At 41.7% G+C, this 25,943-nt stretch overlaps 1 protein-coding gene across 3 annotated transcripts in view; it reads right to left on the bottom strand.

Moving 5' to 3' along the window:
* Window positions 1-2,695: 2,695 nt before the first annotated feature.
* MXRA7 (matrix remodeling associated 7) overlaps window positions 2,696-25,943 on the bottom strand; it is a 70,777-nt gene continuing 47,529 nt past the window's right edge. Inside the window, exons 3-5 of one of the 3 annotated variants that reach the window (XM_063120356.1) lie at window positions 23,605-23,701; window positions 18,445-18,525; window positions 9,715-10,981 (exon numbers count right to left, since the gene is read on the bottom strand). In XM_063120356.1, the coding sequence (XP_062976426.1) occupies window positions 18,492-18,525; window positions 23,605-23,701 (131 nt within the window). In that variant the 3' untranslated portion in view covers window positions 9,715-10,981; window positions 18,445-18,491. Of the gene's footprint in view, window positions 2,875-9,714; window positions 10,982-18,444; window positions 18,526-23,604; window positions 23,702-25,943 lie in introns of those variants that run through there. The other 2 variants (XM_063120354.1, XM_063120355.1) reach the window with 2 other exon arrangements.

A 25,943-nucleotide genomic window follows, 5' to 3' on the forward strand; every position in this document is an offset into this window, starting at 1 on the left:
GCCGTAGCCCAGGAGTTTTTATCCGGGTCATGCCGGAAGCACGCGCGCGAAAAATAAATACGTACATGTCTTAGATTTGTAAAGGGTAGACTCACATGCAAAGCGCACTTCTGGGTTCCGCTGCTTTCCTTCCCCCGGGCAGAAGTGAGAGCTGCCCATAGAAATCAATGGAGAAATCCGGGATTTTAAACGACTCTATCTCTCATTGGACAACAGCATGCGTGTCACTCTCTTCCACGAGCAGAGTTGGGAGTTCATGCTCTTTCTAGCTCAGGTGTTAGTTTGTATGGGAAATGTAAATATATTATTTAGTTTTGGAACATTTAAAAGGGCAGCTCTTTCGCATGCAATTCAATGGAGCAAAAGGCTCCGACTGCTGGATTTGTGCTGAGCTGCTAGTAGACTGAGTTTTGCTGCAAACGGAGGGGTGTTTCTTATTTTGTCTAGAAATCCAAACGAGCCGTAGCTCTATCTCTAACCTCCAATGTTCACAGTGGAGATTGCGAAATTGCCATAAACTAGTCTCTCAACCACAGCCTGCAATTCAGGGATAATGGACAGAGTTGGCATTTGTGTGGCAGTTTTAAAATGAAAGAAGAAAAGAAAGGAAGTATCTTCATTTAAAAAACAACAACAAAAACCACCCACGTTTTCCATACAAAACGTGGCCCGAGTTATAAAAACCACGTACTCTTCTCTTTGTTTCTTACTGTCGCGGCGTGACGCTGATGCCCAATTACAGCAACGCTAAAAACTTAGATTTTCCTTCCCATTGTTTGGTATGGGCAGCTCTTACTTCCACCAGAGGCGATATGGAATATCTTGCTTCTTTAAGACTTGGAGGTCTTCAGGAAGCAAGATATTCCGTATGTCTGCGAAGGACTGAGTGGGGGCTCATCTACACCAAGCAAGTTATTCCACTATGAAAGTGGTATATAAAAGGCAGGAGCCACACTACTGCTTTATAGTGGAACTGATGTGCACTGACAACTGTTGGAGCCCATTGACACATACCATATACTGCTTTCAGACCACTATCCTGCTTGGTGTAGATGTGTCATGGGCCCCAACAGTTGTCAGTGCACATCAGTACCACTATAAAGCAGTGGTGTAGATACTGCAGTGCACTTCAATACCACTATAAAGCAGTAGTGTGGCTCTTGCCTTTTATATAACACTTTCATACCGCTTTCATAGTGGAATATCCTGCTTGGTGTAGATGAGCCCTTAGTCTTATTATTTCCATTCTTATATCTACGTTGACCCCATCCAGTTCTATGACTCCGCTAAACCCTCGCTCCAATCTGGGCATTTCCCGGGATGTCTTTCTATGAATTCACATGCATAAGCTTAGCGCAACTTGTCTCAATTCAGCTGTGTGTGCAGAAGTCCTCACCAGTAGAGATGAGGGCCTTTTCTTCCCTCAAAGGGTTGAAGGTGTGGTCTTTTCTTTTTAAATGGCATCATTTAAATGGAGTTTGGAAAAAGAGAGCCAGGGCAGCCCAAGCATCAAAATTACCCTTACCCTTAATTGCTCGAGCTGACTTCTTTCTCATCCCAGCCCCATTGTGCAGCCTATTCCTAACCACTTCTGTCCCTTGAGTTCAATGGAGTTTACACTCCCTAGCAAAATCTCAGAATACATGTTAGTGTAATGCCTTTATTAGGTGAACCAAAAGATCGCAAAAACGTGCAAGCTTTCAAGAGATCTCCAGATCCCTTGAAAGCTTGCAGTATTTGTGACCTTTAAACAAAATAAATAAAATTTCTACCTCGCTAGAGGTATTAGTACATAACTATATTCTGTGAATTCATAGCTGTATCATGGAATACTGAGCTCAGAGGCTGCATGGGCTTGTTGCTACCATGAAGCAAGTCAAACCCAAATCTGAACAGAAAAATGGACCAAAAGGTTACTTTTCTCTGAATGGGAGATTTCAGGGTACTCTCAAAACAACACAAGCCAGTCCTGCTTTATGTCAAACAAGAATAAATATATTTAAGAAAATAACAAAAAAACCTTCATAATTTAAATCATAAAATTGTCTTTCGTTCAGCAGCATTTCCATTTGTCCCAAATTATTTAGCATCTAAATAATCTCTCTCTCTCTCTCTGTGTGTGTGTGTGTGTGTGTTTGCCAATGCTTTTAAAATGTTAGGAATTTGCCATCCATGGTGCCCATCAGAGTAGAACCAGGTAATTTCTGGAATCCTTTCTGTCATCTTTTAATGTTTTCATTAGCAATGTTAAAAGTGCTGTAGAGAAATCATTTTGGAAAGAAATGGAAGTTCAGTAAGTAGTTGATTTAGTAAAGTATTTATTACTATAGTCTCAGCAATAATGTGTTTCTGACATACTAATTGTCCATTTATCAGACTACCTGGTTGGCTACATTCTCTCAACAGATTATTTCCAGCTTGTTAAACATAACACTGCCTAATATATACCTGCAGCACTAAGGTTACCTCCCTTCAGCAACAATGTATGGAATGTTGATTAGGACAGCTGTGGGTGCATTCCATTAAAAAACTTACATGATACAGAGCTTCTTAACTAGCCAGAAACAACCCAAAGACATGTTTTTCTTCTAGGAAAAATCAGTTCTAAAAGATAGAAAAGGTGAGTCTTAAGTATATTCACAGGCTGAAACTCAAAACATGATTTTGCTCTATGTGGGTATGCTGAAAGTCTATAGTCCTGCAGTCTCCAGTATTCTGAAGGATAGTGAAAATGGTGGTCAGGCTTGATGACTCACAGCCTACATGTCATAAAGATTTAGCTGGTCTTTGATGTCAGTTTCAGACATCTCTCCAAATGTGTCTGCTTTTTCCTTCATGAGGGTGAAGATGGCAGCCAGCTGTTCTCTCTGAATCCTGCCAAGAAGATAAGAACAGTAACACAAAGGAAAACTGGAGATACCGTTGTTTGAAAAGCTTAGAGTCCCCTCAGCAGAAATAATGGAGGTTGAGAAATAGTTTGTTTATTTATTAATTTATTGCAGTTCTATACTGCCCAATAGCCGAAGCTCTCTGGGCAGTTCACAAAAATAGTTCATAAATGTTGTTTTCTGCAGTTGTGTCTTGTGGCACTATATGGTACTATATAGTGTGTGTGCACTGTCTCTAAGGATATCCTCTATCCAGAATCTAAAGGTTACATTATGGTAGGACATATGAGTGAAACTCTTCCCTAACATGCAGAATGGAAGATTGCTTATGTATCTCTTTTCTATATATAACATAATTGTTTATATCTCTTTTGAGATGCTGGGAACCTAAACATCTGAGAGTGTGCTCATTTATTAATAGGAGATGGCAACCATGTTCTTAGAAAATAAATTTGCTTGGGCTTCTTGTCACTCACAGGAGCCACCTCTTCAAAAGCATGGGGAGAGGGGGCGGGAAGAGAGCCCAATTTCCCCAGATTTCTGTGAGTTCCCAGATGCCATGCCCCCATGTTTATTTTGGAATGTCAGAACTCATGGAAGTAAACAGATTAAGAACAGTGAGCTTACATGTTAAGTTGTTCATATGGATAACTGATCCATGTGGAAAAAGCACACCTTAACAGATATTGAGAGCAAGATGTGCAGTTTAAAGGACATGCACTATTTAGAGGGATGCAAAGGAGTTATCTCTAAAACAGTGTTGGGAGATCTGTGGCCATCTACATGCTGGACTACACGCCATGTTGGTTGGGGCTGATTGGGTTTGGAATCTTAGACCGTCGCTAGACCTAAGGTTTATCCCAGGATTGTCCTGGGGTCAAACCTGTTGATCTAAGTGCCGCACAGGGCATCCAGTGCTCAGGCAGGGACGAACCCGGGATGATCCTGGGATAAACCTTAGGTCTAGCGACAGCCTCATAAAGTCTAAAGACTCACAGGTTCCTCACACCTGTTTTAAAAGCATCTTTAACCTTAAGGTTTTTTCTCCCATACCATACACCAGGGGTGCAGAACCTCTTTCAGAAATTAACCTTCGAGACAGGGTAAAAGAACCATGCTGGTGGGTAAGGAGGGACTGAGTAAGACAGGTTACAATGTATCCCAAGGCCTCACCAGGCTCCTTCCCTCCTGCTCTGATGTACCTCAGCTAGATAAAAAAACCCGTCTAGCGCAGCGGTTCTCAACCTGTGGGTCGGGACCCCTTTGGGGGTCGAACGACCCTTTCACAGGGGTCGCCTAAGACCATTGGAAAACACATATTTCCGATGGTCTTAGGAAACTGTATTGACTGAACTATGTCATGTATCATCTTTTGTATTATTAAAGCTATTGTTATGTATTATTTTCATTAGCAAACCATCCCATGACAATGAATCGTGTAGAGAAGAATGAAAATAATTTTATGGTTGGGGGTCACCACAACATGAAGAACTGTATTAAAGGGTCGCGGCATTAGGAAGGTTGAGAACCACTGTTCTAGCGAAAATGCGGAATGGGAGGAGTACGGAGTCAAAGATCACCTCTAGTGCTCCTTCCACTCTGCATAGGATGGCCATAAACCTCCAAGTTTGGAGGCTTATAGGCATCGCCATAGGATTGCATCCTTAGAGTCTCAACTTTTCTTGCTATCTCAGTGACTAGGTCTACCACTTCATCTTAGTTGAAATGTGGGCACCATTCCTTAGGACCAAGTGAGCACCAAGTGATTTTGGGTAAATCCTCAGTTATCTGGGAGTCAATGAACTTGATACAAGGGTCTGAATGAGGATCCAATGGGAAAAGCAAGCCAGATGAGAATAAGCCTTCAGTAGCAAGAGAGCATCAAGTTTGTACAAATGAATACCATGCTATTTATTGTTTTACTCTGTACAGCACCATGTACATTAATGGTGCTATATAAATAATAATAATAATAATAATAATAATAATAATAATAATAATAATAATGTCCTCATTATCATATTTTATTTGAGAACATGGCTGATATCAGGGGAAATAATTTGGGACTGATTCTAAATACATTGTGTCATGAAAAGAAAAAGTCAACAGAATGTCTTGCAGTTTAGTAATATCAGTCCAGTATTTTCCCCCTTACACAGGCATATTAGAAGTCAGTTGATGACAAGAATAGAAAGTAATTCTAATTTTTTCACTATGAAAGGCTGAGTCAAGTGCTAAGTCTGATTTTAAAAGCCAAAGCAACACACTCCTCTAAAGACTAACCGTCTTCAACAGACTCAATACCATCATATGTTTACTTAGAAATCTGATACTTAGAAATGTACTTAGAAATAAGTCCCATTATGTTTAAGGGGACATGCTTTCAGATAAGTCTGTGTAAGATTGCAGACTAATTCAATCACTTTTCTGGGATTTAACTGCTGAGTGTCTCTCTCCTACCCTTGCCCCAGATGGTTTATTAGGAATCCAAGAAACTCCATTGCAATGGGTCTGAGATCAGAACTTGCACAAGAAACGTAGGAAATGGTCTTTTACTAAGTCAAACCATGGGTCCTTTCTACTGCAGTATTGTGTAGTGGCTCTCTAGGGTTTCAGGCAGTTGTTCTTCCCACCCCCACCTGGAGAGTTAGAGGATTAACCTGGGATCTTCTGCATGCAAGGTGTGTGTTTTGCCATGGAGCTACAGCCCCCTCCAGTGGAAGGCCATGAATAAAGGGGCTGGATGAGCCGCCCTCCGTAGGGAATTTGGGTGCTGCTAGACACACAGCAGATGTTGGCAGGAAAGAGATAAGGGCTTCTCTGGAAGATCTCAACACCCATGCAGGCACATACAGGAGAAGGTGGCCCTTCCAGTAATCTGGTCCCGAGCCATTTGCTTCAATGGCCATAGCTACAATTGCAAATTGTGCCCAGAAATGGCCTGGCAGTCCATGTAGTCGTTGTAGCTTAAGAGTAGCAGAGCAGTATCCAATGATGTCATTCCACAAGTTCAAACAGTGCTAGCGGAGCTCTGCTAAATCTTTCTGTTGTGAAAGCAGGTGTGCAACTGTTGCGCAATGGGTTGCACACAACTGGTGGCACAACGGATTGCACACCCGTAATGCAGAACCGTGGGAGTGCAGATATAACTTTAGTTGAAATCTTCTTTTGTGCATAGTTCAGAACCCAGTTTCCACTAGCGTAACATCATTTGCACTCATGGAAAGAGACAGTTGGGCCTTAGCTAGACCTAAGGTTTATCCCGGGATTGTCCCTGCCTGCTCACGTGATCCCCTGTGTGTCATTTACATGAACATGGATGACCCCAGGACCATCCCAGGATAAACCTTAGGTCTAGCTAAGGCCTTAGATACTGCCCACATGCTCCCTGGAACTGTCACTGGTAAAGGCAGCCCCATATAGAGTACATTGCATTAATTCAAATAAAATGAAATGAAGGCAGGCGTTACAATGGCCAGATCAGACACCGCTAAGAACAGGCATAGTTGGCACACCAGATTCAGCTGAGCAAAAGCACTTCTGGCCACTGCCGAAACCTGGGCATCTAGCTCTAGGGGTGAATCCAGGTATATCCCAATGTATGGGGCCAGTCACATCGGTCCTTATTCCTTACTGCTCAATTGTTGCTCTCAGTCCAGGTCAGATAATGATTCCATTGCGAGGACCTATATAATTGCCCATGCTCATGCAGTGGTAGGCCTGTAAATATTGCACTGGTGCCATGGCTGAACCCACAGAAAGGTGGGTCAAACAGCCCTATAACATTGAAAAGACGTCTACATTCCTGAATCTATGCAGTTCAGTTCAGTGGTGATTTATTTGGGGTTGAAAGTAGAAATGTTTACAACGTAAAGATGATGACTGACAGTTCTTTGGATGGTAGCTAAAAGGAACTTATATAACTTAAATATAATTAAGTTAGAATTAATTATAGGAAACCTCCTGCTCAAACACGGCTTTCCCACTGTTTAAGAAAAATATAGTTTCATTTTATTTTCCCCCACCAAAACAATGATATGGTGTGGGAGTGTATAAGCATAAAGTTATGGGGCCAATGTACGCAAGATAGTCTTATATTCCAACATTTTTCTTTGACAGTTTGCAAAATAGAGCTGCAGAAACTGCCATTTAGAGTGGAAGATGGCTTCAATGCAGGTAGGTCGTGATTGTGGTGGAGGAAGGGGTTAGACTATTCTCGTCTGGTGGTCTGCCCATGGGGCAGCAAGAGTGGGGTGGGGGAATTTATTGGGAAAACCAGAGTGGGGGGACAACCTCCCTTTTCTCACAGCCGACTTTCACTGCAGACTGCAGCCTCCCATATTCACATGTCACAAGTAGTTTGGCCCACAGTTAGTACTGTCTGTGAGAATGGTTACCAATTTTTATCAGTACAGTAACTGCTCTTAGGAAGGACACCTGATAGTGGAACTCACCATTAAAAGCAATCCAGTGCATAGGCTGTATTACACCCAGACCTTTGATGTCCAAGCTCATTGCCCTGAGCACTCGAAGATTTATTTATTACAAACAAGACTCTAGTATTTATTCTTGGTGGCTGATTTACGCATTCCTGATAGGCTCCTCCAGTCTTTAAAGACAGCAATGATCTACATCTCTTTTAATGCAATGTAAGGTTTAATTCTTCATTGCTTCTTGGGGTGCTTCTAGTATTTTGTTTCCGGAATCAGCAGCCATACACCCACATGTCATGCTGTGCTGGCCCCTGCTAGTTCAAAAATCCTTATAAATCCAGGATAGACAACATAGTGTCCTCCAGATGTTTTGGACTGCAATTCCTACAAGACACAGCTAGCATGGACAATGTTCAGAGATTCTGGGAGTTGTATTCATAAACATCTGGATGGCACCAAATTACCTAACCTACCGCTACCTTAGAATGATATTACTCTGCTCACACAAAAGCCACTCATGTGGGGATGCCCCAAATAGACGTGACATACAAAAGCATGAAAGAAAGTGTATGTATGGGGAGGGGAGATTGGGGCAAAGATCCATGTAACTGTGACATGTGTAGTTTGGAACAAAGTCGATCCAAGAATTAGTATTTCCACATAGAGAACCTAGTTCTGGTATTGTCCTCTAGCTGCTAATTCTGCACAAGTGTAAAACAATGGCATTGTTTTTCAAGGTGGACATTCATAATAGTATTAAAATCTTTTTTAAAAAAAATATGGCGTAATCTTTGAAACGAAGTAGCTAGGGACAGAAAGATGTAGATACCATGCATATTAACAAACACTCTATCTGGGGCTGCCCTTGAAGCTGCTCCGGAAGCTGGAGCTAGTGCAGAATGCTGCAGCTCGGCTGTTGTCTGGAGCTGCCCCTTTCCAGCATGTAACTCCTTTGCTGAGGGAAGTGCACTGGCTGCCTATTCACTACCGGGCCAGGTTTAAGGTTCTTGTACTTGTGTACAAAGCCCTAAACAACTTGGGATCAGGATACCTGTGAGAGCGGCTTCTTCCTTATCAACCTGAGGTCCTTCAAGGGCATACTCCTGGTGGTTCCACATAGACCCATCCTCCATCAGGGGAAGAGCTTTCAGCGTGGTGGCTCCCCTCCTATGGCATTCCCTGCCTCTGGAAGTCAGACAGGCGCCAACTTTGTATTCCTGTCGGCGCCTCCTGAAAACATCATTGTTCTGGGAAGCCTTCCCTCGATGACCAGCCACGGTTCACTTTGCATTTTGCTTCTTTTAAAACTATTTTAATGTGCTTTTATTCTGCTTTTATTTTATTTTATCTCGTACACCACTCCAAAATTTTGAATGGGGAGCAGTACATAAATATTGTAAATACATAAATGACCATTCATATAAACTATTTAAAGGTTTATTGGACTGAATAATGGCAATATACATTTTAAGCCACTAGAAATTACAGTCCTGTGTATAAGATCCACCTTCACATTTAGAAAAAAAATGTAAAAAATACCCAGACAGCCATTTTTGTCATTATTGAGGAGATAGTTTTGCTCACTGCCACTAGTCATATTCCTTGTACAATATATGTATTGCTGTATACTGAAACATTATATTGCATATAAGGCATTCTTTGCATAGTTAATGGTGTTTGGAACACTGAATCTATCAAACAATGTGAATTGGAGGCAGAGTGGTTGCTAACAGGTATCTTAAAAGCCGAGTGTCCTTATATAAATAGGATTCTGTTGCAAACTGTATTATGCTAGTGAAAACAGATACAGAAGCAGAAGCTTAGCTTTTAAAATATACATATAGCCAAAGCTTCCTGTAGTTTCCCAAATAAGCCCTTTTAAAAGAGTTATGCTAGAGAGAGAAAACATTCCCCAAACCTAGGTGCTCCAAAGAATGATTGACTAAATAATTTCAAGTATTCCCAAAGAATTAAGTTGTGGTTGTTGTTGTTTTTTAAAAGAGCTTGGGTTTGATACATTATGAAGTGTTAGCTAAGAATCATCCTGTCCTCCAAATATGATGGGAAAACAGTACTGGGGAGGGAATCCAACCTAAAGTGACAATTCTACAAAACATCAGTGACATCAGTATACTATTAAAGTTGAAGGATCAGTATACAAGTGACAGTCGAAGCAAACACTTATTGACATATCAGTTTCAGGAATTATGGTTGAGGAATTAACAGTTTCAGGAATGCAGTAACCAATATGACCCAACAAACCTGGTTTTCAATACAGGTTCATGATTCAATACATTGATGGATCAGTTGTGGAGAGGCAAGCAACAAAAAGAAGTTCAAAAAGGGAAATGATATAGCAGTATGTTGCTATGACAAAAGGAAACAAATATATCTTTGATATTACTCAGAAAATTTATAATTAATAACTGAATGGGTGCCTTACATTTTATAATTTACATTTTCAAATTCCATACTTGGGAACAGGAGCAAGGACCAAGTAAACAGAAGCATTGGCTATCAAGCATTAATGAAGCTCTAGTCCTCATGATGAAAATCAGTCACAAGCCATTAAACTAAGGCTGCAATCCTATACTCTTATTTCAGAGTAGGCCTCATTGAATTCAGCGGGACTTGCTTCTGAGCAGACATGCCTAGGATTGCACTGCAAATCATTCTTAATTCTTAGGACTTCTCTCTACCTAAGATGGAGGACTGTCCCTTCTTCAAAAGGCTACGAAGCAAGATTGACTACACTAGATTCTACATCAGGGGTAAGCAACATGGCTCTTGTGGGTACCAGTGTGCCCTTGGACACATTTGTTAGTGCCCGCCAACGTGACCTACCCCCTCCTACTTTCTTTTTTCTTTTTTAAATAACAAAATTTCTTACTGGCAGCTGGGATCACTTCAAAGCAAAGTGAGGGTCACTAGCTGCTCTCATCTTCTTTTCCCTTGAATGCCCCTAGGCCACGTGAGGGGCTCAGAGACATCCTTAGGAAATGAAGATGGCAAGTGGCTGCATGCTGATAGTTTCATTTGTAGCATTGCCCAATTTGTGGTGGTGTTCAGGAGAGTTTCTCAAATTGCCAAATGTGCCCATGCGACCAAGAAGTTTGCCTACCCCTAGTTTATATCATACAACAACCAACCCTCCACCTAGGGGTGAAAGGAGCCTTCATAATGCTTTAAATCTCAATGCATTGTCTTCAAAGGTATCAAGAAAGCTTTTGGTCCAGGGCACAGTGGTGGAAAGGGACTAGTTAATGATATGTTTGGACTACTCCAATGAGATGGGCAACCTTTTTTCATACTGTCTGATGAGATTTATTGTTTGGGGGATGCAGCGGTGTGCTTGTTTTGTTGAAGGTTCTTTCACATCCAAGATCAGAACCCTCAAAATATAACATCTCACTTTCTCTAGTCCATGTAATTCTCAGGACCAAACACACAGATTCTCTCCAGTCTTGATATTACAAGGATTTATTTTGAGGAAGTCAGCTTCAGCCAAAGAGAAAGTCCTGCATTTTGAGGGGTTATTTATTTTTCGGTTGTGAATGCGTAACTGGTTGGTTTTGGTTTTTGGTTTTTCTCAAGCCTTTAAAGATGCCAAAGGAAAAGCCTTAGGAAGAGTCTAGGGATAACTTCATATAGTCTTCAGTTCTGCAAAGAGAAACAAGAAGAAAATAAAAAGAATTCATTTCAGTCATATCACCTACAGCGGGTTATCTACTACTAATACTTTCCGTGTTAAGTGGAAGAGAAGAACTTAGGGCAAGGAGGAAGCTCTAAGGAAAGTTTCTGAACCACCCTGGCACACCCACAAAGCACTTAGCATAAAGGGTGCCTCAAGGTTTAAGGCATTTGTTTCATCATTTGCAGCAAGATAGTCTAAGCCCAAGAGAGTACCTACAAAACCTGTTGCTTGGCATCAGGAGTATTTCAAGTTACTCTAGCCCTGAAAACTGGTAAGGATGACTTGAAACATATTTGGTTGCAGATAAACAAACTCCAGACGTTTCATCCTCTAGGTATCTGAGCACATTTCATGATGTACACTTGTTAGGACTCATGAATCTCAGCCTATGAACTGATGATTCATACAGATCATAGTGATTCATATGTCATGATTCTCACCTGGTGCAGGGCACTGCTCAGGCATTAGGGATTAGGCATTAGCCATTCCATAATTGTTGGGAGCCCTTTTCACTAGCCCAAGGAACTGGAGCTTAAAATGGAGTGGATCACTGCAGTAACTAGATGTGAACAATGTCCTTTCTACTGACAGTACAACCCTTTCCTAAAAATGTACATAATCCAGCATTTCTTCATGTTCAATTGCACAGTCATATATCAAGCACTGGGTAGGTTCAAAAATATTATAAGAGCACATGCTTCCTAAGGGCAGCTGTTGAGACATACAGAGATTGGTAACCATTTATCATAGACAGTGGTGGACAAGGCTGTTTATACATACCATCCACATCTTACATGTCAAACAATGGGAGTTTACACCTAATCATCCAGTATTAAAAGGTTCATGCCGAATTCCTCTTTATGCTAGAAAGTCTCTTACTAATTTACAAATGACAGTATAATCCATTCACGCTCAGACATTTTTATCCCCTTTTATAGGTTGAATAAGGGAAAAAAGAGGCAAAGTGGATGAATCAATGACCATTTATAATGATGCGAACCTACTGATGTTATTCAGGCTAAAGCAGCATAAGTGATCATGGAATAACTCTGGGAGGCTGCAGTCAACAAGGTGTTGCTTAAAGAGTTGATATGCCTGACCTTAAACCAGTTTTGCCTCATTTATGTTAAAGGAGCTTAATATCTTAAGTGACAGGCAGACTGCATTTGAATTCCCCTGTCAAGTCCTTTTGGGCTGCTTGACCACATGGCAGTTGTCTTCACACCACAACATCTCTCTCCTTAGCTGAAACATTCCTCCCAAAATGTGAATATCAGCATCACTTCAGAATGCAAGCAACAACATGCAAGGAAAATTCTCATGTTTTCACATTCTAGGACACTTGCTGCATGGCCAGTCACCAACATATAAGATCAACAGCTGAGTACTTTAGGGCAACAAACAGACATTTCTTCAGAAATCAAAATGTATCTTCTTCATGCACAGGAAAAGGAGGCTAAGTAATTGCCATGCTTTTAGGGTATAAGGCAATTACTGTGCAAGTTTGGAAAATAGTCCCACAACCATCCCAAAATGCACATTTCTGGGCAATTCACTAACAGCCCAATTCACAGCCTGGTTAAGCCAATATATTTAGATTTTACCTGAAATATCAGGAATTGCAAAGGATAATGCTATACAGACAATAAGTTCAACGTAACATTAGCTAATCCTGGCTCTCTCTTTGCAGGGCCACAGTTCCAAAATACTGTGCAAATGTTTAAAGGAGCTGAATTATAACTTCATATTATGGGAATATACACCTGATGGCTGCTAACGTCCACATTTTCGTCAGTATTTTTCTGCAACTTCTACCCACTTATCAGCCTCTTATTGCTTGCTGACACAGAAGAATACCCATAACACCCAGTACATTAGCAGATGGAGAATGACAGGCTGCCTGTGGAAGGATAAGTATAACGCAGAACATATGAGGGCATGTTGTGAAGGGATGCCAGGTAGGGCACAGATGAACAACAGAGACCAGGGGAGAACTAGAAACAAAGCAGAAACAGAAATGAATCAAGAGCTCTTAGCAGCTTTCCCCTTAACCTCTTCTTCACTTTGACTTTGTCCCACATTTGGAATGAAGAGAGATACATCTATCTAGAAAACCCCATAATTCTTCCCTCACCCCCTGTATGAATAGCCTCATAAAGTAACTAAAGGATCTTACACATGGATGAAAGAGTTAACAGTTCTCTGCCAACTCTGTTTAGAAAATACATAGCAAGAGGACAACCAGGTAGAGAGGACTTTTGTTGAACTTTCCTCCAGATTTTGATACGGTAAACGTCACCAGAATGCCAGTTTTTCATCTGCTAATTACACATGCTAAAAATGCACGGTGAGATGTTGGCCTGAAGATGTACTGCTTCCAGAAATAATGGCATTTTTTTTAAAAAAATGTAATGTGTTCAGCTATTTTCTTGTTACTTTCCAAAGCAGCCTCATAACTTGCTGGTCGTCAGTCAGAGTAACTGCTCTTTCCCAAAGCACACTGGGATTTCATTCCAATGCAGTTTGCTGCTGAATTCTTGAGAGAAGGCATTCTGGGCACAAGAAGTCTGATTATTGCTGGAAGAAACATCTTGCTGCCATGCCATCAGAGAATGTTGAGATAGCAAATTTATTAGAGGATTTTTGTTGGGAGGATTTTAATTTTATCTACTTTTTCTATCCTACTATCATCATCATAAAAAAAAAATGAATACCACCAGCAACAACTTGACATTTGCAGCCCAGTAGGGGCTTGCAGATGTGTCTCTTAAAAAAATCAAAATATATGCAGGAACATCCAGTTCATTCTTACTGGTAGATTGTGCAGAAAATCAAAATCCAACCATGTCCATATAATTTATTGGATGTGGTCTGATCTGAGAATTCTTATGCCGTCGAACAGCTTCAAGTGCATTAAAACTCTAGCTGTAGATAAATGAATGGCTTGGCAGAGAGTTATGCGGACTGTGGTAACACCCCAGAAGTGGCCCCGGGCCCCTTGCTTCTTCCCCACCCTCGTGTGCTCTATCGTGCTGCAGAAGATGAAAAGCAAAACGGAACAGAAACTTACCAGCCTCTCTTATCCCAAAGAAGCACCATGCTGGACAGGAAAGCAAAGCTGCTGATAAAGGTGTGAGAGGAGGAGGAGGAGGAGGAGGAGGAGGAGGAGGAGAATGCAAGCAGTGAAAGGGGGAATGACAACAGAAGGAGAAGATGTTCACCATCCAAAGGCTACACACAAGGATCCAGCAAGCAGAAATCATGGAGGAGCAAGCAGAGGGGGGAGCATGCACTGGAGAGCAGAGTTGGCAGAGGCCAAAGGGTATCTGCCCAAACGTATCCCCTACCCTTTTGAAGGACTAGATGAGTTTGTGGAATGGGAAGCTGGCAAAAATGTGTAGCTGCTTTGGCTAATCCTTTGAACACCTTCTTTCCTTTGGCATATTAGGAGGAGCCATTATTATATTAGTCCAGTCCAAGCCTGATCATATATAATCTACAACGAGGCAACAATGATGCTCTTGCGGCTAAAAGAATAATCCTGTCTGTTGTCTTCAAAAAACCAGAGGCAGAGCCAAAATGGAAAACTCTTCTCCTTCATGCCTCACCCTGCTAGTTTTCAGCAAGGGGTTGTAGTCCACTAAGATTTGGTTCAGAAATAATGCTGTCATAGATCTTTCCATTGTTTGAGATTTGAGTTTCAGATTGTGGTACCCACATGTGCTGCAGGTTTTCCCCATTCTGCCTCAGGGCAGGTCAAACGGGAAGGTTCCCCCAAGTCTGTTAAAAACCAGGAATGAGGAATGTGTGGCCCTCTATTGGCTATGATGGCTAGGGCTGATGGGACTTGAAGTCCAACAATATCCAAAGGGCTACACGTTTCATAGCTTTTACGCACTCCATTCTCCTCTTCCCCGGTGGGAATTAGCTCATTCAATGCTAAACTAGAGGGCTGGTTATTGCTAAACACAACCACCACACATCTTCTGCCCCTGCTGCACGACAACATATTTATGAGTAGAACTTGTTATATCATAATACTCTTCATTCCCCACTTCATATCCTTGGCTGCTAGTGGTGGGGGCAGGAGAACATGAAATCATAATGTCATAATAGGATCTAAATTCCACTACGTAAGGTGAAGGGGGAAGGGAGCCTAAGTGTTCAGTTGCCCTTTCAATAGCAGCCAAGCTCTGCTGGATCAGACCAAAGACCTATCTAGGACCAGCTGCCTCTGGGAAGCTGACAGGCTGGACATGTGGGCAATAGCACTCTCCTGCTATTCTTTCCCAGCGACTGGTAGGTAGCATGACTACTAGCCTCCATTAATAGCTTTATCCTTCATGAATTTATCTAATCCCCTTTTAAAGCTATCTAAGCTTGGCCCTCAGAAAACTGTTTCTGGGCTGTCTATTAACTACCATTACCTGTGCCTGGTGATACCAAGAGGTGATTAACTAGCATGAGACTTCTCAGGAGGGGTGAAATTTTGAAAACATTTTGAGCCATACAGTTCTTTCAGAACATAGGGAATGGTTCCCTGGAGGCGAAGGCTATCAATGGCTACTAGCCCTGATGGTTGTGTGCTATCTCCAGTATTTGAGGCAGTGGGCCTGTGTGCACCAGTTGCTGGGGAACATGGGTGGGAGGGTGCTGTTGCACCATGTCCTGCTTGTTCATCCCTGGTCGACAGCTGGTTGGCCACTGTGTGAACAGAGTGCTGGACTAGATGGACCCTTGGTCTGATCCAGCGTGGCACTTCATATGTTCTTATGTTATCCTTAGCCTTTGGCTGACAGTTCAGCTGGAAGGGGCAATGTGTACACACATACACACCCCTCCCCCTCAAAATGAAAGTCTCACATGACCCAATACTAGGCCTTATCACCTAGTGCCTTAGGCCTAGGCCCAAACCCTCGATTAACTCTACCCTCAGGGCAAGAGCCGCATTCTGAAAGAGGATACTGGGAGAGCGATACTTTGCAGTCAAATGAATAGACAAAGCACACATTTGGCTCTTAAAACTAGTCAGGCTCTCCATTTGCCAAACCTGTTCCTTTACCAGACAGTTGCAAATTAGTCTACATGGGCTTATGGTCAACTTCAGTAAGGAGCTGCAGCCTAGTGACTAAGTAAATCTCTGTGTGTCCACCTTTAGCTATACTGAACAACATGCATTAGTTTATACCAGTATAACCTTTAAGCTTCCCCAAAGACTGCTTTGGAGCTGTAGTTTTGAGAGGTGCCAAGAAGGCTGCGAATGACACCTATCACTACATCATACCCTAAACTACAATGCAATTTAATGAAACAAGGTGAGAGGATTTTATTGCTAGGATTTTCCAGATTTCAAATCAGAAAGGCTTGTCAAGATCTACAGAGGGCGCCCCAACACTAGGAGTTTTCTATTGTCTTCCCAGGAAAACAGCAAAAATACAGCACAACTAAAGGACTGAAGCCCATGCAGAATCGGAGACTTCTTTGAATTTTTGCAGGAATAAATGCCAATATGAAGAGGACTGGAAATATACAGGATAATCCACAAATCACCTATTTAAACTGCCTTATAAATGCATGCTGAGACTTCCAGACAGGCAGGCAGGGGTTGGGGAAGAAAATTAAAACTTTTTATAAATAAATACATAATGCTATTCCCATTAAAATCAACAGGACATACTTCCAGACAGCATATTTAGGACTGGAATTGTGTTTGTTCCCTTGAAACCAAAGGAATTAACCTAGTTTCAGTGAAAGTTTGCCAATTGAAGTAGCTTGTGGACTGCAGCTTTTCGCTACAATCCAAAAGCTACTTGTTTACCAAAGAGAGACTCCTAGATTTCACTGGGATACCTGCATCATAACAGGGATGGCATAGTCAGGCACCTGCTGAGGCCCATGCCCCAGTAGGGAGTGGGGGCAGGACTGATCCTTGGAATCTCCTGGACCTCCTCTTTCAGTGAGAGAAGCAAGAAAGAGCAGTAACCTCCTCATCCTCCCTGGAAGATGGTGCCAACTGGGCCCAAAGGGGGAGGCAAGCGACGGGGCAATAGCAATCCTGGCAAGGGAGGAGTGTATTTCCCAACACTCCCCCCCAAAAAAACCCTGAAAATGGCATTGCACACTGATACAGATTCTCAAGCATGCAGAGTCCTAACCAGCTTGGGGCCAGGTAATTTGAAGGGCCATCTCTTCCCATATATACAGTACCTGCCTGGACCCTAAGATTGTCTTTCAGTTTCTGTTGTTTTAAATCTATTGCTGCATTTTAAACCTTTGCATTGCTGCTAGATTTTATTTTGGTTTTTAGTTTTATTTAATACTGTAGTTTTAAACTTTTATATTGTATTTTATCGTATTGTATTTTATGGTTTTAATTGTTGTGAATCATCCAGAGAGCATTGGCTATTGAGCAATATAGAAATGTAATAAATAAATACAATTTTAATAACCTCCCTCTTATTTTGATGCCTATGCAATAAAATAACAATTTTATTGTCTGTTAGTGTCTATTAAAGCCAAAGTTCAAGCTTTAGCCTGTACATAACAGAACAACTACAGACACAAATATTAAAAGATTGGGAGCAATGTATCCAATAATGCATAAATACGCTTCTACTATCAAAGACCTGGGGTACAATCCAGCCAAAGGTGAGCACTTTTACATCCCATTGATTTAATTAGGAAAGATTTCAGCACTTGCTTAGCTTTGGCTAGCTTGTGCCATTGGCACACGCTAGCTGTTAAGAACACGAGCTTGAAACGGAAAAGATGGATCTCAGTGCAGCTATCAATTCACTGGGTGGCCTAAGGCAAGCCACTGTCTCTCACCCTTAGCCTCCTACATATAAACACACTACCCATTATTATATTATTGTAATATTCCCCATTCTGCTGCATGCCATTAATTTTGGGTGGAAAGTTCCTGCAGGCACAAAAGGGGCCAAAGATAACAGTCAGAAACTCAACCCAATGTAGAATGGAAAGAAATGCTGTCCAGCTCATAGCAGTTCAGTGAATTGGACTGAAATTTGGGTATTCTCAGATTTGGGAGGCAAGGTTGCCATTTTTAGTTGAAGAATGCAGATTCAAAGATCTGAAAGATGGGTCCTAAGAGATGAGGCATTGAACCCCTGTGGCTCATTCTGCACATGTTTAGCTCTTGCTATCTAGGAGGAGTAAACCAGAGAAAGGCCAGCATATGTTCTATGAGGAAAAGGCCAGTGTATCCTGTTTCATTATATTGATTTGTGGTGCTCATGGTAAATGAAATGGGGGCACAGAGGGGAAGGAGACTAATTAATTAGTTATGAAGAGGGAGAAGGGAAGGTGGGAGGTGCGGGGGGTGGGAACATGGTCAACTTTAGTTTCAAGTCACATTAGCAGAGGTTATAGGTGGTACCACTACTTCTAAGAAGCATTGTCTCCTTACCAAAAAGATTTGTAAGAATGTTTGTGGCCGAGGACCTAAGGTACTTGCTACAGGGATGTGAGGTCAGAGGTCAGCTCAATCCTGTAATATAAACGCAGCAAACCTGGGTCACATCAAAATGGCAGCATGGCCTGTCACGGAATGGGGGGGGGATAAATGCAGGTGTGCGCGTGCGCGCAAGGGATTGGGAAGAAAAGGATTGGATGGTGAATGGCATGGCTTCCCTCAGCTGATCCAGTGTAGCTCCTTACCTGAGGGCAGCCCTGCCCCAACAAACCAGCTAGAAAGGAGGATGGTTTGGAGAAGCCTGAAATGAAAAATTCTGATGCCACAACCAGCACTCAGAGGTAGCGGGAAAGAAGAAAACAAACAGAGCGAGAGCTTTGAAAAACAAATACACACACAAAGAGAGAGAGAGAGAATATGGCACACTGACAAGAAACAGAGAATCCGTTAGAAGAAATGCAACAATCTGCCAATGCCAATTAATGCAGGAGGCTGAGGGTGAGCAGTGGAGTTTTGCAAAGGGCTCTGCACAGAGTGAGCAAGCATTCAGTATTCCAAATGAATTCTGGAAGGTAATATATGGCACAACCAGAAAGCAAACCACAATTTTTAAATGCTGACATTGCAATCCAGGATGGGAAGGAGGGGCCAAGAGTATACATTCATCCCTTATGAAAAAGCTGTCCTACAGAATTATTCACTTTTCTGTTGGATGGTGAACACCTCTGTAACGGAGGCTAGAGAATCTCACCTAGTTTATTTTTGCATCAGTTGGCTTAACATCTTTGGTTAAAACAGCATCTACACAGCGAATGAATGTGTCTGTAAAGCCGGCCTGTGCAACTATCGGCCCAGAAACATATGCAGCATGCCATTTACTTATCAAGTTCCAAATGGGTCATTAGTTGTGGAGTTACAGGATTTAGTAAGCTGCCATCCAAAGCTGGCATGTTGTGTATTGCTATGAGTCTGCATATTGTGCATGGCTCCTATAGAATACAGAACCAAATTGTCTAGCAGTTACCTAGGTTTAAAGATATAATTCCTAAAAGCCTATCAACATCACTCTTATTCAGTTCTTCAGGCTACTTTGATAAGGAAACTCCAAGACAAAACTATGGGGTCACACTAGTAGAAACATGCCCACACTTCAGTGGGTGCGGTGGGTGTGGTGATGGGGATCCGGCAGAGAAACATGAAACAAGATTTCACTAGTCAGCAATGCAGAACCAATACAGCAATGGAGTTGTTACCTATAACTTCTTGTACCTGCTGATACATCCGTTAAACCTAGCTAGCAATTTCATATTGGTAAGAGCAAAAGAAGGTGAAAGAGCCCAACATGTCAGATCCTCATGGTTTACTTGAAAAAATTACCAGCAGTGGAAGGAAAGCAAATTATGTCCCGACATGTACATGCAGCAAGTTGGATTCCCTGGAAATGTACACTACAGTTTGAGCATTAATGATATGAACAAATACAGAACTGCAACCGACTTGCACTTCTTGCATTCATGCATGTCATTAATACAAAAATACAAGCTGCCCTGAGCATTGTGATTACAGTGGAATGGCAGGATATATATTAAATAAATGTCTAAGGGTGCAAGGTTCAGAGAGAAAAAAAGGCCTGTAACTCCCAGCATGCGCCTGCCATGGGAGTTATAGGCCTTTTTTCAGTCTAAACCTACATAGGTTAAAGCTGCTCAAAGACTTACTTCTATGTAAATGAGTTTAAGACTGAAGTGTAAGAACTTATAGCAGAACTTATATCAAAATGAGTTTGGCTGGTCAGGGAAGAATTTCAGCAAATAATTGGAGCTTATATGTTTGTTTGCTTGTTTTGTTTTTGGTTGTTTGAGTTTATCTTATTGCCCCCCCCCCCATTAATGTAAAGCTCTTCCTTTGAAGAGATACATTGCTAACCACATCAAGTTGAAGGCATTTCACCAGAACAATGAGAACATATTGGGTCCTCTTTTAAGGTTATTTGAGTAAGAGGTCATTTCTATGGGTAGGCAATTGGATGAAGAACACGGCCTCCAGGCTCTTTCCAAACCTAGCGTTCTTTGCTTAGATATAACAGGTAATGCCATATTCATCTTATACAGCTATTGGGTAAAGGTTACTCATATTTTAGCGAAGACTGCAAGACAGTTTCTCCTTCTAGAGATATGCCTGCTGAGCACATGATGCCACCTATTGGTTGAACCCCGTTTTTGTTTTTCCAATGAAAGACTTACGAAAAGACTTATATACATGCACATTTTGAACTCTTTAAATGAATCTACAAATTCATATTCTGTTCCCTTGATTTTTTTAAGATTTTTTTTTTTTAGTATTTGACTTATTGACATAGTTATTTACCTGGCAAACAATGCCATAAGAAATCATGTGACTATCAATCAGTTTGTATTTGTATATTTCTTTGGTTATTCATTTATTTTGCTTGCTCATTCACATCATTTGGATCTGCTGTTGGAGATAGAATGAACACCTGCACTAGAGGACAAGGATGGCATATCTCATTAATAGGTATGCAGGCAGATATTCTGACATATGTAACTTGTCTGAAATTCCCTCTGCTACACAGCTATTCAAGATACAGAAACCCCACTCCCTATTACACCTGGTCATCATAACAGATGGTTGCAACCTACAACTGAAGCAAGCCAAAGCATTTATACTAAAGTCAATTGAACCCACTGAATTCAGTGGGTCAAATAACCCTAATTCCAACAATTTTCTGAGAAATGTGTTCCAGATTGTTCTGTTAGATTTTCCAGTGACAATTTTGCCTGTAGAAATCAGAGAAGATTTTGGCTGTTTAACCAGCTAACATTGATAGGAATGTATGATTCGTTTCTAAATCTGGCTTCCTTCCCCCATCATGACATTCTCTTCAGAACCATATGATTTTTGGAAAACTCCAACAGAATTCTGGGCTAGGCTCCAACAGAAGCAGCAGTAAACATTTTTGCTCTTTTGAATCAGAGTGTACAGTTCTTGTTATTATTGGAACAAAGGTTAAAAGCGCAACTGTATTATTATTTATTAAATATTTATGTTTGCAAGCATGTGACCCATATCTAGTCAGGCCAGAGATGAATCTGACTTAAGGTCTCCATTAATAAGCACATTTCTACATAGCTCAGACTGAACAGACTTCACAGAAAAAAAAGAGGAAAAGGCAAAGCAAATTTTATTGACCACACTGTGAAGCAACAATAGAAGAGGAAATAATCAAGCAAGAGAAGGAAGCCACTTGACCATATTTTGCTATTTTTCTAATTATTTTCTTTAAATGAAAACTTACAAAAAAAATTGCAAGTAGGGGGTCATAGAGGGCCTCACATAGTTGATGGGTTATGCACCCCTGAAGTAGGGTGATGTCCCTAGAACATAAAATGAAACCACCTTCCAGCTGAACCCATAAAGTTATTCCTATGCAGGTGTCAGGATCAGGCCGGTTTTCCCTAGTGTAGGGGAAGGCATTTCAGGGTGTGTGTGTGTGTCAATCAGAAGAAGAACCAGGAAATTACCAACCAACACATGAAGTGGGGACAGAGATTCTCCAAGTTTCTTCAGGAGTCAAGGATGAATCTTCCCACAAGCTTATTGTGAAGAACACAGACAACTTAGAGACCATTTCCCCTGATTCCTGAGAACTCAGCCTCTATCTGAGGGAGAGGGAGCATTGGGGTTGACAGATCCCAAAGTCTGCCACAAGGTCAAGTGGGTGGAGTTGAGAGGAAGTAGGAGGTAGTCTCTTAGGGTAGCTGCTCACAAGAGGCTCTTTTTGAAAGACCCTCCCTGAGCTAAAGGGCCTGTTGGATTGTAGGTAACAGACTTGTTTTAGTTGAAGGCAACTGTCTAGCTTTGTTAGCCAAATTAGGCTTAGAGGATGGTTCCTAGCATTCACACTTCTTTCAAGTGTGAAGAGATGTTTATTTGTTGAATAAAGCAGACATCTTTATTGTCTTGCCTCGGTGGGAGGGCTTGGAATCATGACAACAGCTATATTCCAACACACATTTCTGAGACAAGAAGCTCTGCTGTAATCACTGGGACTTACTTCTGAGTAACTATGCTTAGGCTTGTATAGCACATCTTACAGAGTCAGGTGGACATGGTTATATCATTTTGTTAGTGCTAAGACAAACTATTTGATGTTTTAGGGAGTGGCAGAATGGCCTCTGAAGGTTTTTCAGATCTTTGGGGACTGGGAGAAATTCTCATATTTTTCAGGAGAAGCGGCAGCTTACCAAAGATGTGATGCAGCAGAGGGTTGCCACTGCTCTTTTACTGGAAAAAAGGTTTTCCGTTGCTCCAAGGAGGAGGAAGGGGCAATCAGGGCTGGTCTCAAAGGTAGGCATGGTTGGGCACCTATCCAGGGCTCACACCCCAGCAGGGTCTCACTGACCAGAGTCCCCTCGAATTGCTCCTCTTCTTCCCCACTGTTTACCTGTTTCTCTCTCTGGCCCAGACAGTGGTGGTAGTAATATGGAAAAGCAGTAGATGCCACTGCCTACTTGCTCACTAGCAAGTGAGAGCAATGATAAGGAAGAGAATGAAGAGCAATAGCAGCTGGTGACACTGCCAGTGAGAGGGTAGACTTGAGTGTGTCTTGCCCAAAAGCCCTCAAAACCCTAGAGCTGGCATTGGCTGCAATGAACAGCTCCAGATTGGCTGTATTCCTCATTGAAAAGAGTGCAGTGAGAACAGTCTTACGTTATGGTGTATCATCATTCCCAGGGGCATTCTTGAAACCTTGACCATGCAGAGGGTTTACTGAACCAGAAGTCCACATCCTGACCAAGAAATGGTCAGTCTTATTATTCTGAGAAATGCTGGGTGTTTCCTATTTGGGCTGACTCAAGATATCTATTTGAAATGGGAGGCTGGAGCCATTGCCACCAACAGATCCATTTCCAAGGAAGTGGGCACTGTCCCTCATGATGGGCAATACCACACAGAAGTTAGTCACTCTTTAATCCCCAGGATAGTAGCTGGTGCAAACACACCCGAACTCCTTGTACTTTTCAGAAAAGATAGAATACACCAGCCAAGTAATTCCTGGTTGCTAGTCAAAACCAAGAGAAGCTGGTTTGCAAGCATCAGATGCTGTGCTGAACGTAAAGGAACCCAACCTACCTTTGTTCCTCTTCAAGTTCTTCTTTGGTCATCATGGTTTTATACTGGTTTCCCCTCAGTTTCCCAGGACTATATTTAAAGGAGAACTGTTCATCTGCTACAAAAGACAGAAAGTGAAATAGTCAGAACTTCCCTAATCCACCCCCAAGCTAATAATAATAATAATAATAATAATAATAATAATAATAATAATAATAATAATTTATTTATTTATTTATTTATTACCCACCTCTCCCTCTGGATTGAGGCGGGGAACAACACTGAATACAAAAATACTATAAAATACATAAAGCTGATTAAAAACATATAAAACTAATAAATTATTAAAATAACAGCCAGACATCTTAAAATTTGACTGGGCAGGCCTGCTAGAAGAGATCTGTCTTTATAACTTTTTTAAATTCAGAATGACTGCTAAGTTGCCGAATCTCCTCCGGCAGGCCATTCCACAGTCTGGGAGCCGCAGAAGAGAAGTTCCTCTGGGTAATGGTTGTCAGCGAAGTTTTGGCTGACTGAAGTAAATTCTTCCCAGAGGACCTGAGTGTGTGGGGCAGATAGTATGGGAGAAGGTGATCCCTCAGGTAACCTGGACCCAAACCATGAAGGGCTTTAAAGGCAATAACCAACACTTTATACTTTGCCTGGAAACTAATTGGCAGCCACTGAAGTGCAGGAACTGAGGATGACAGACAAACAAGAACACTTAGACAGGAAAACACAAAGCTTGCAGGTGACGATAGTATCCTAACATTGTCCAAAGGCTACTCGCTAGCTAGAAATTGATGGAAATCAGGGTAGGACTAGGTTTTCTTTCTTGCTTGCTGATAAGAACAGAACTCCTAAGCTGCACATTGGATTTGGTGCCTTTCTTTACATTACAACCAGGGCCAGTGTCGGCAGTTGCACGATTAATTACGTTTTCTTTCTTGAGTCCTGTGTAGACCACATCGCTGCCCTAATTAAAGCACAACAGCTAACAGACTTGGAGCCAGAGGTTCATCTGTTCAAAGCAGATCTCGCTAGAGCAATTTGTTTATGTTTAAAATCACTCCACCGGCCCATCTTCTGACAAGAGGCCCAGTAAACAATAGGACCGGAGGCCAATTAAAGGCGCCAAAAGCAAGAGGCTGCACCTGTGCCTGTCAGGTTTTTTTTTAAGCACACACATATAAAGGTTGTGCTTAGATAAACTCTGCACCAAATGAAGTATGGCGCAATGCTAGTGCATTGCTCAAAACTCCAGAGGGACACAAGTTGTTTTTAGTGTGAGGAGAGTAAGTAGGGAAATGAAATGTCTATTCTTAGACTGCAGCCTTTATTTGTAAGCACAATGTCAATGGTAGGATTATAATGCAGGCCAAGCAGGGTTCCTCACACCCACCCACACCCATTGTGAGCTACAACTCATTATGAGCCAGAGGACTGCAGCTAATTTGTATATGCTAATGTCATACCAGCAGCAACATAATGACATACTGTCAGCAATTTGCATCTCATTTGGAAGAGTACAGAACCATCAAACAGCACTTTGCACATAATCGCCAATACATCTTTCCTTGGAATTGCCTATTACTTTCATGAAGGCTCTAAGCACTGTTTGTCTTTGGGCCAGGTAGGTAGGAACTAGATGGGAAGGAAGCACTTGGTCATCACCTAGCAACAACCTAGGTGTTCTTGTCCACAATAGTTTAGAGTTGTATTAGAGCCTGACTACCAAAGGGAAGGGCCCCAGACTGAGCTACCCAGCTTAATTCTGACAGTGTCAGGTAGAAGACCAAGAATTAAAAAAAATGCTTTAACCAGCTAATTGATTCATTAACCAGTTAGGAAATGAATTAAATGGGAATTATGGGTGACTGGGCCCCTCTCCCAAAAGTGGTGGTGCTCAGTGCTTTTACCCCAGCTTTGCCCTCATTCCACCTATATCTAGGTTCTCCACTTGGTTTTATTCTCAGTTCAGACCACCCAAGAGAAAACCAGCTTCCTCTAAAAGTTCACGTGTGACCAACCTATGCAGAAACCCATCTATATTTCTGCCATACATCAGCCTCTCCATTTTGCATTCTCAAAAGACATAGTTACCAATTCAATAATGGCAATGCCCAATTGCTGGATTAAATGAATTAATTTCTCACCCATGAAACTAACTAGCCTGCTCATGTGAGTTAAATAGGCATGTCCAAAGACCAGGCTAATGACTTGTTCAGTTTCATTCTGTGGTGTGGAAATGAACTGGGGCACAAGGAAGCTAGGTTCTACTGACACAACCAACATTCATTTTCTGGGACGAAGAACTAGAACAGCCCATAAGAATGAGCAAATGATGAGTTTTGAGCCTG

This window comes from Elgaria multicarinata, chromosome 3 (assembly GCF_023053635.1).
Source record: "Elgaria multicarinata webbii isolate HBS135686 ecotype San Diego chromosome 3, rElgMul1.1.pri, whole genome shotgun sequence".
NCBI lineage: Eukaryota > Metazoa > Chordata > Lepidosauria > Squamata > Anguidae > Elgaria > Elgaria multicarinata.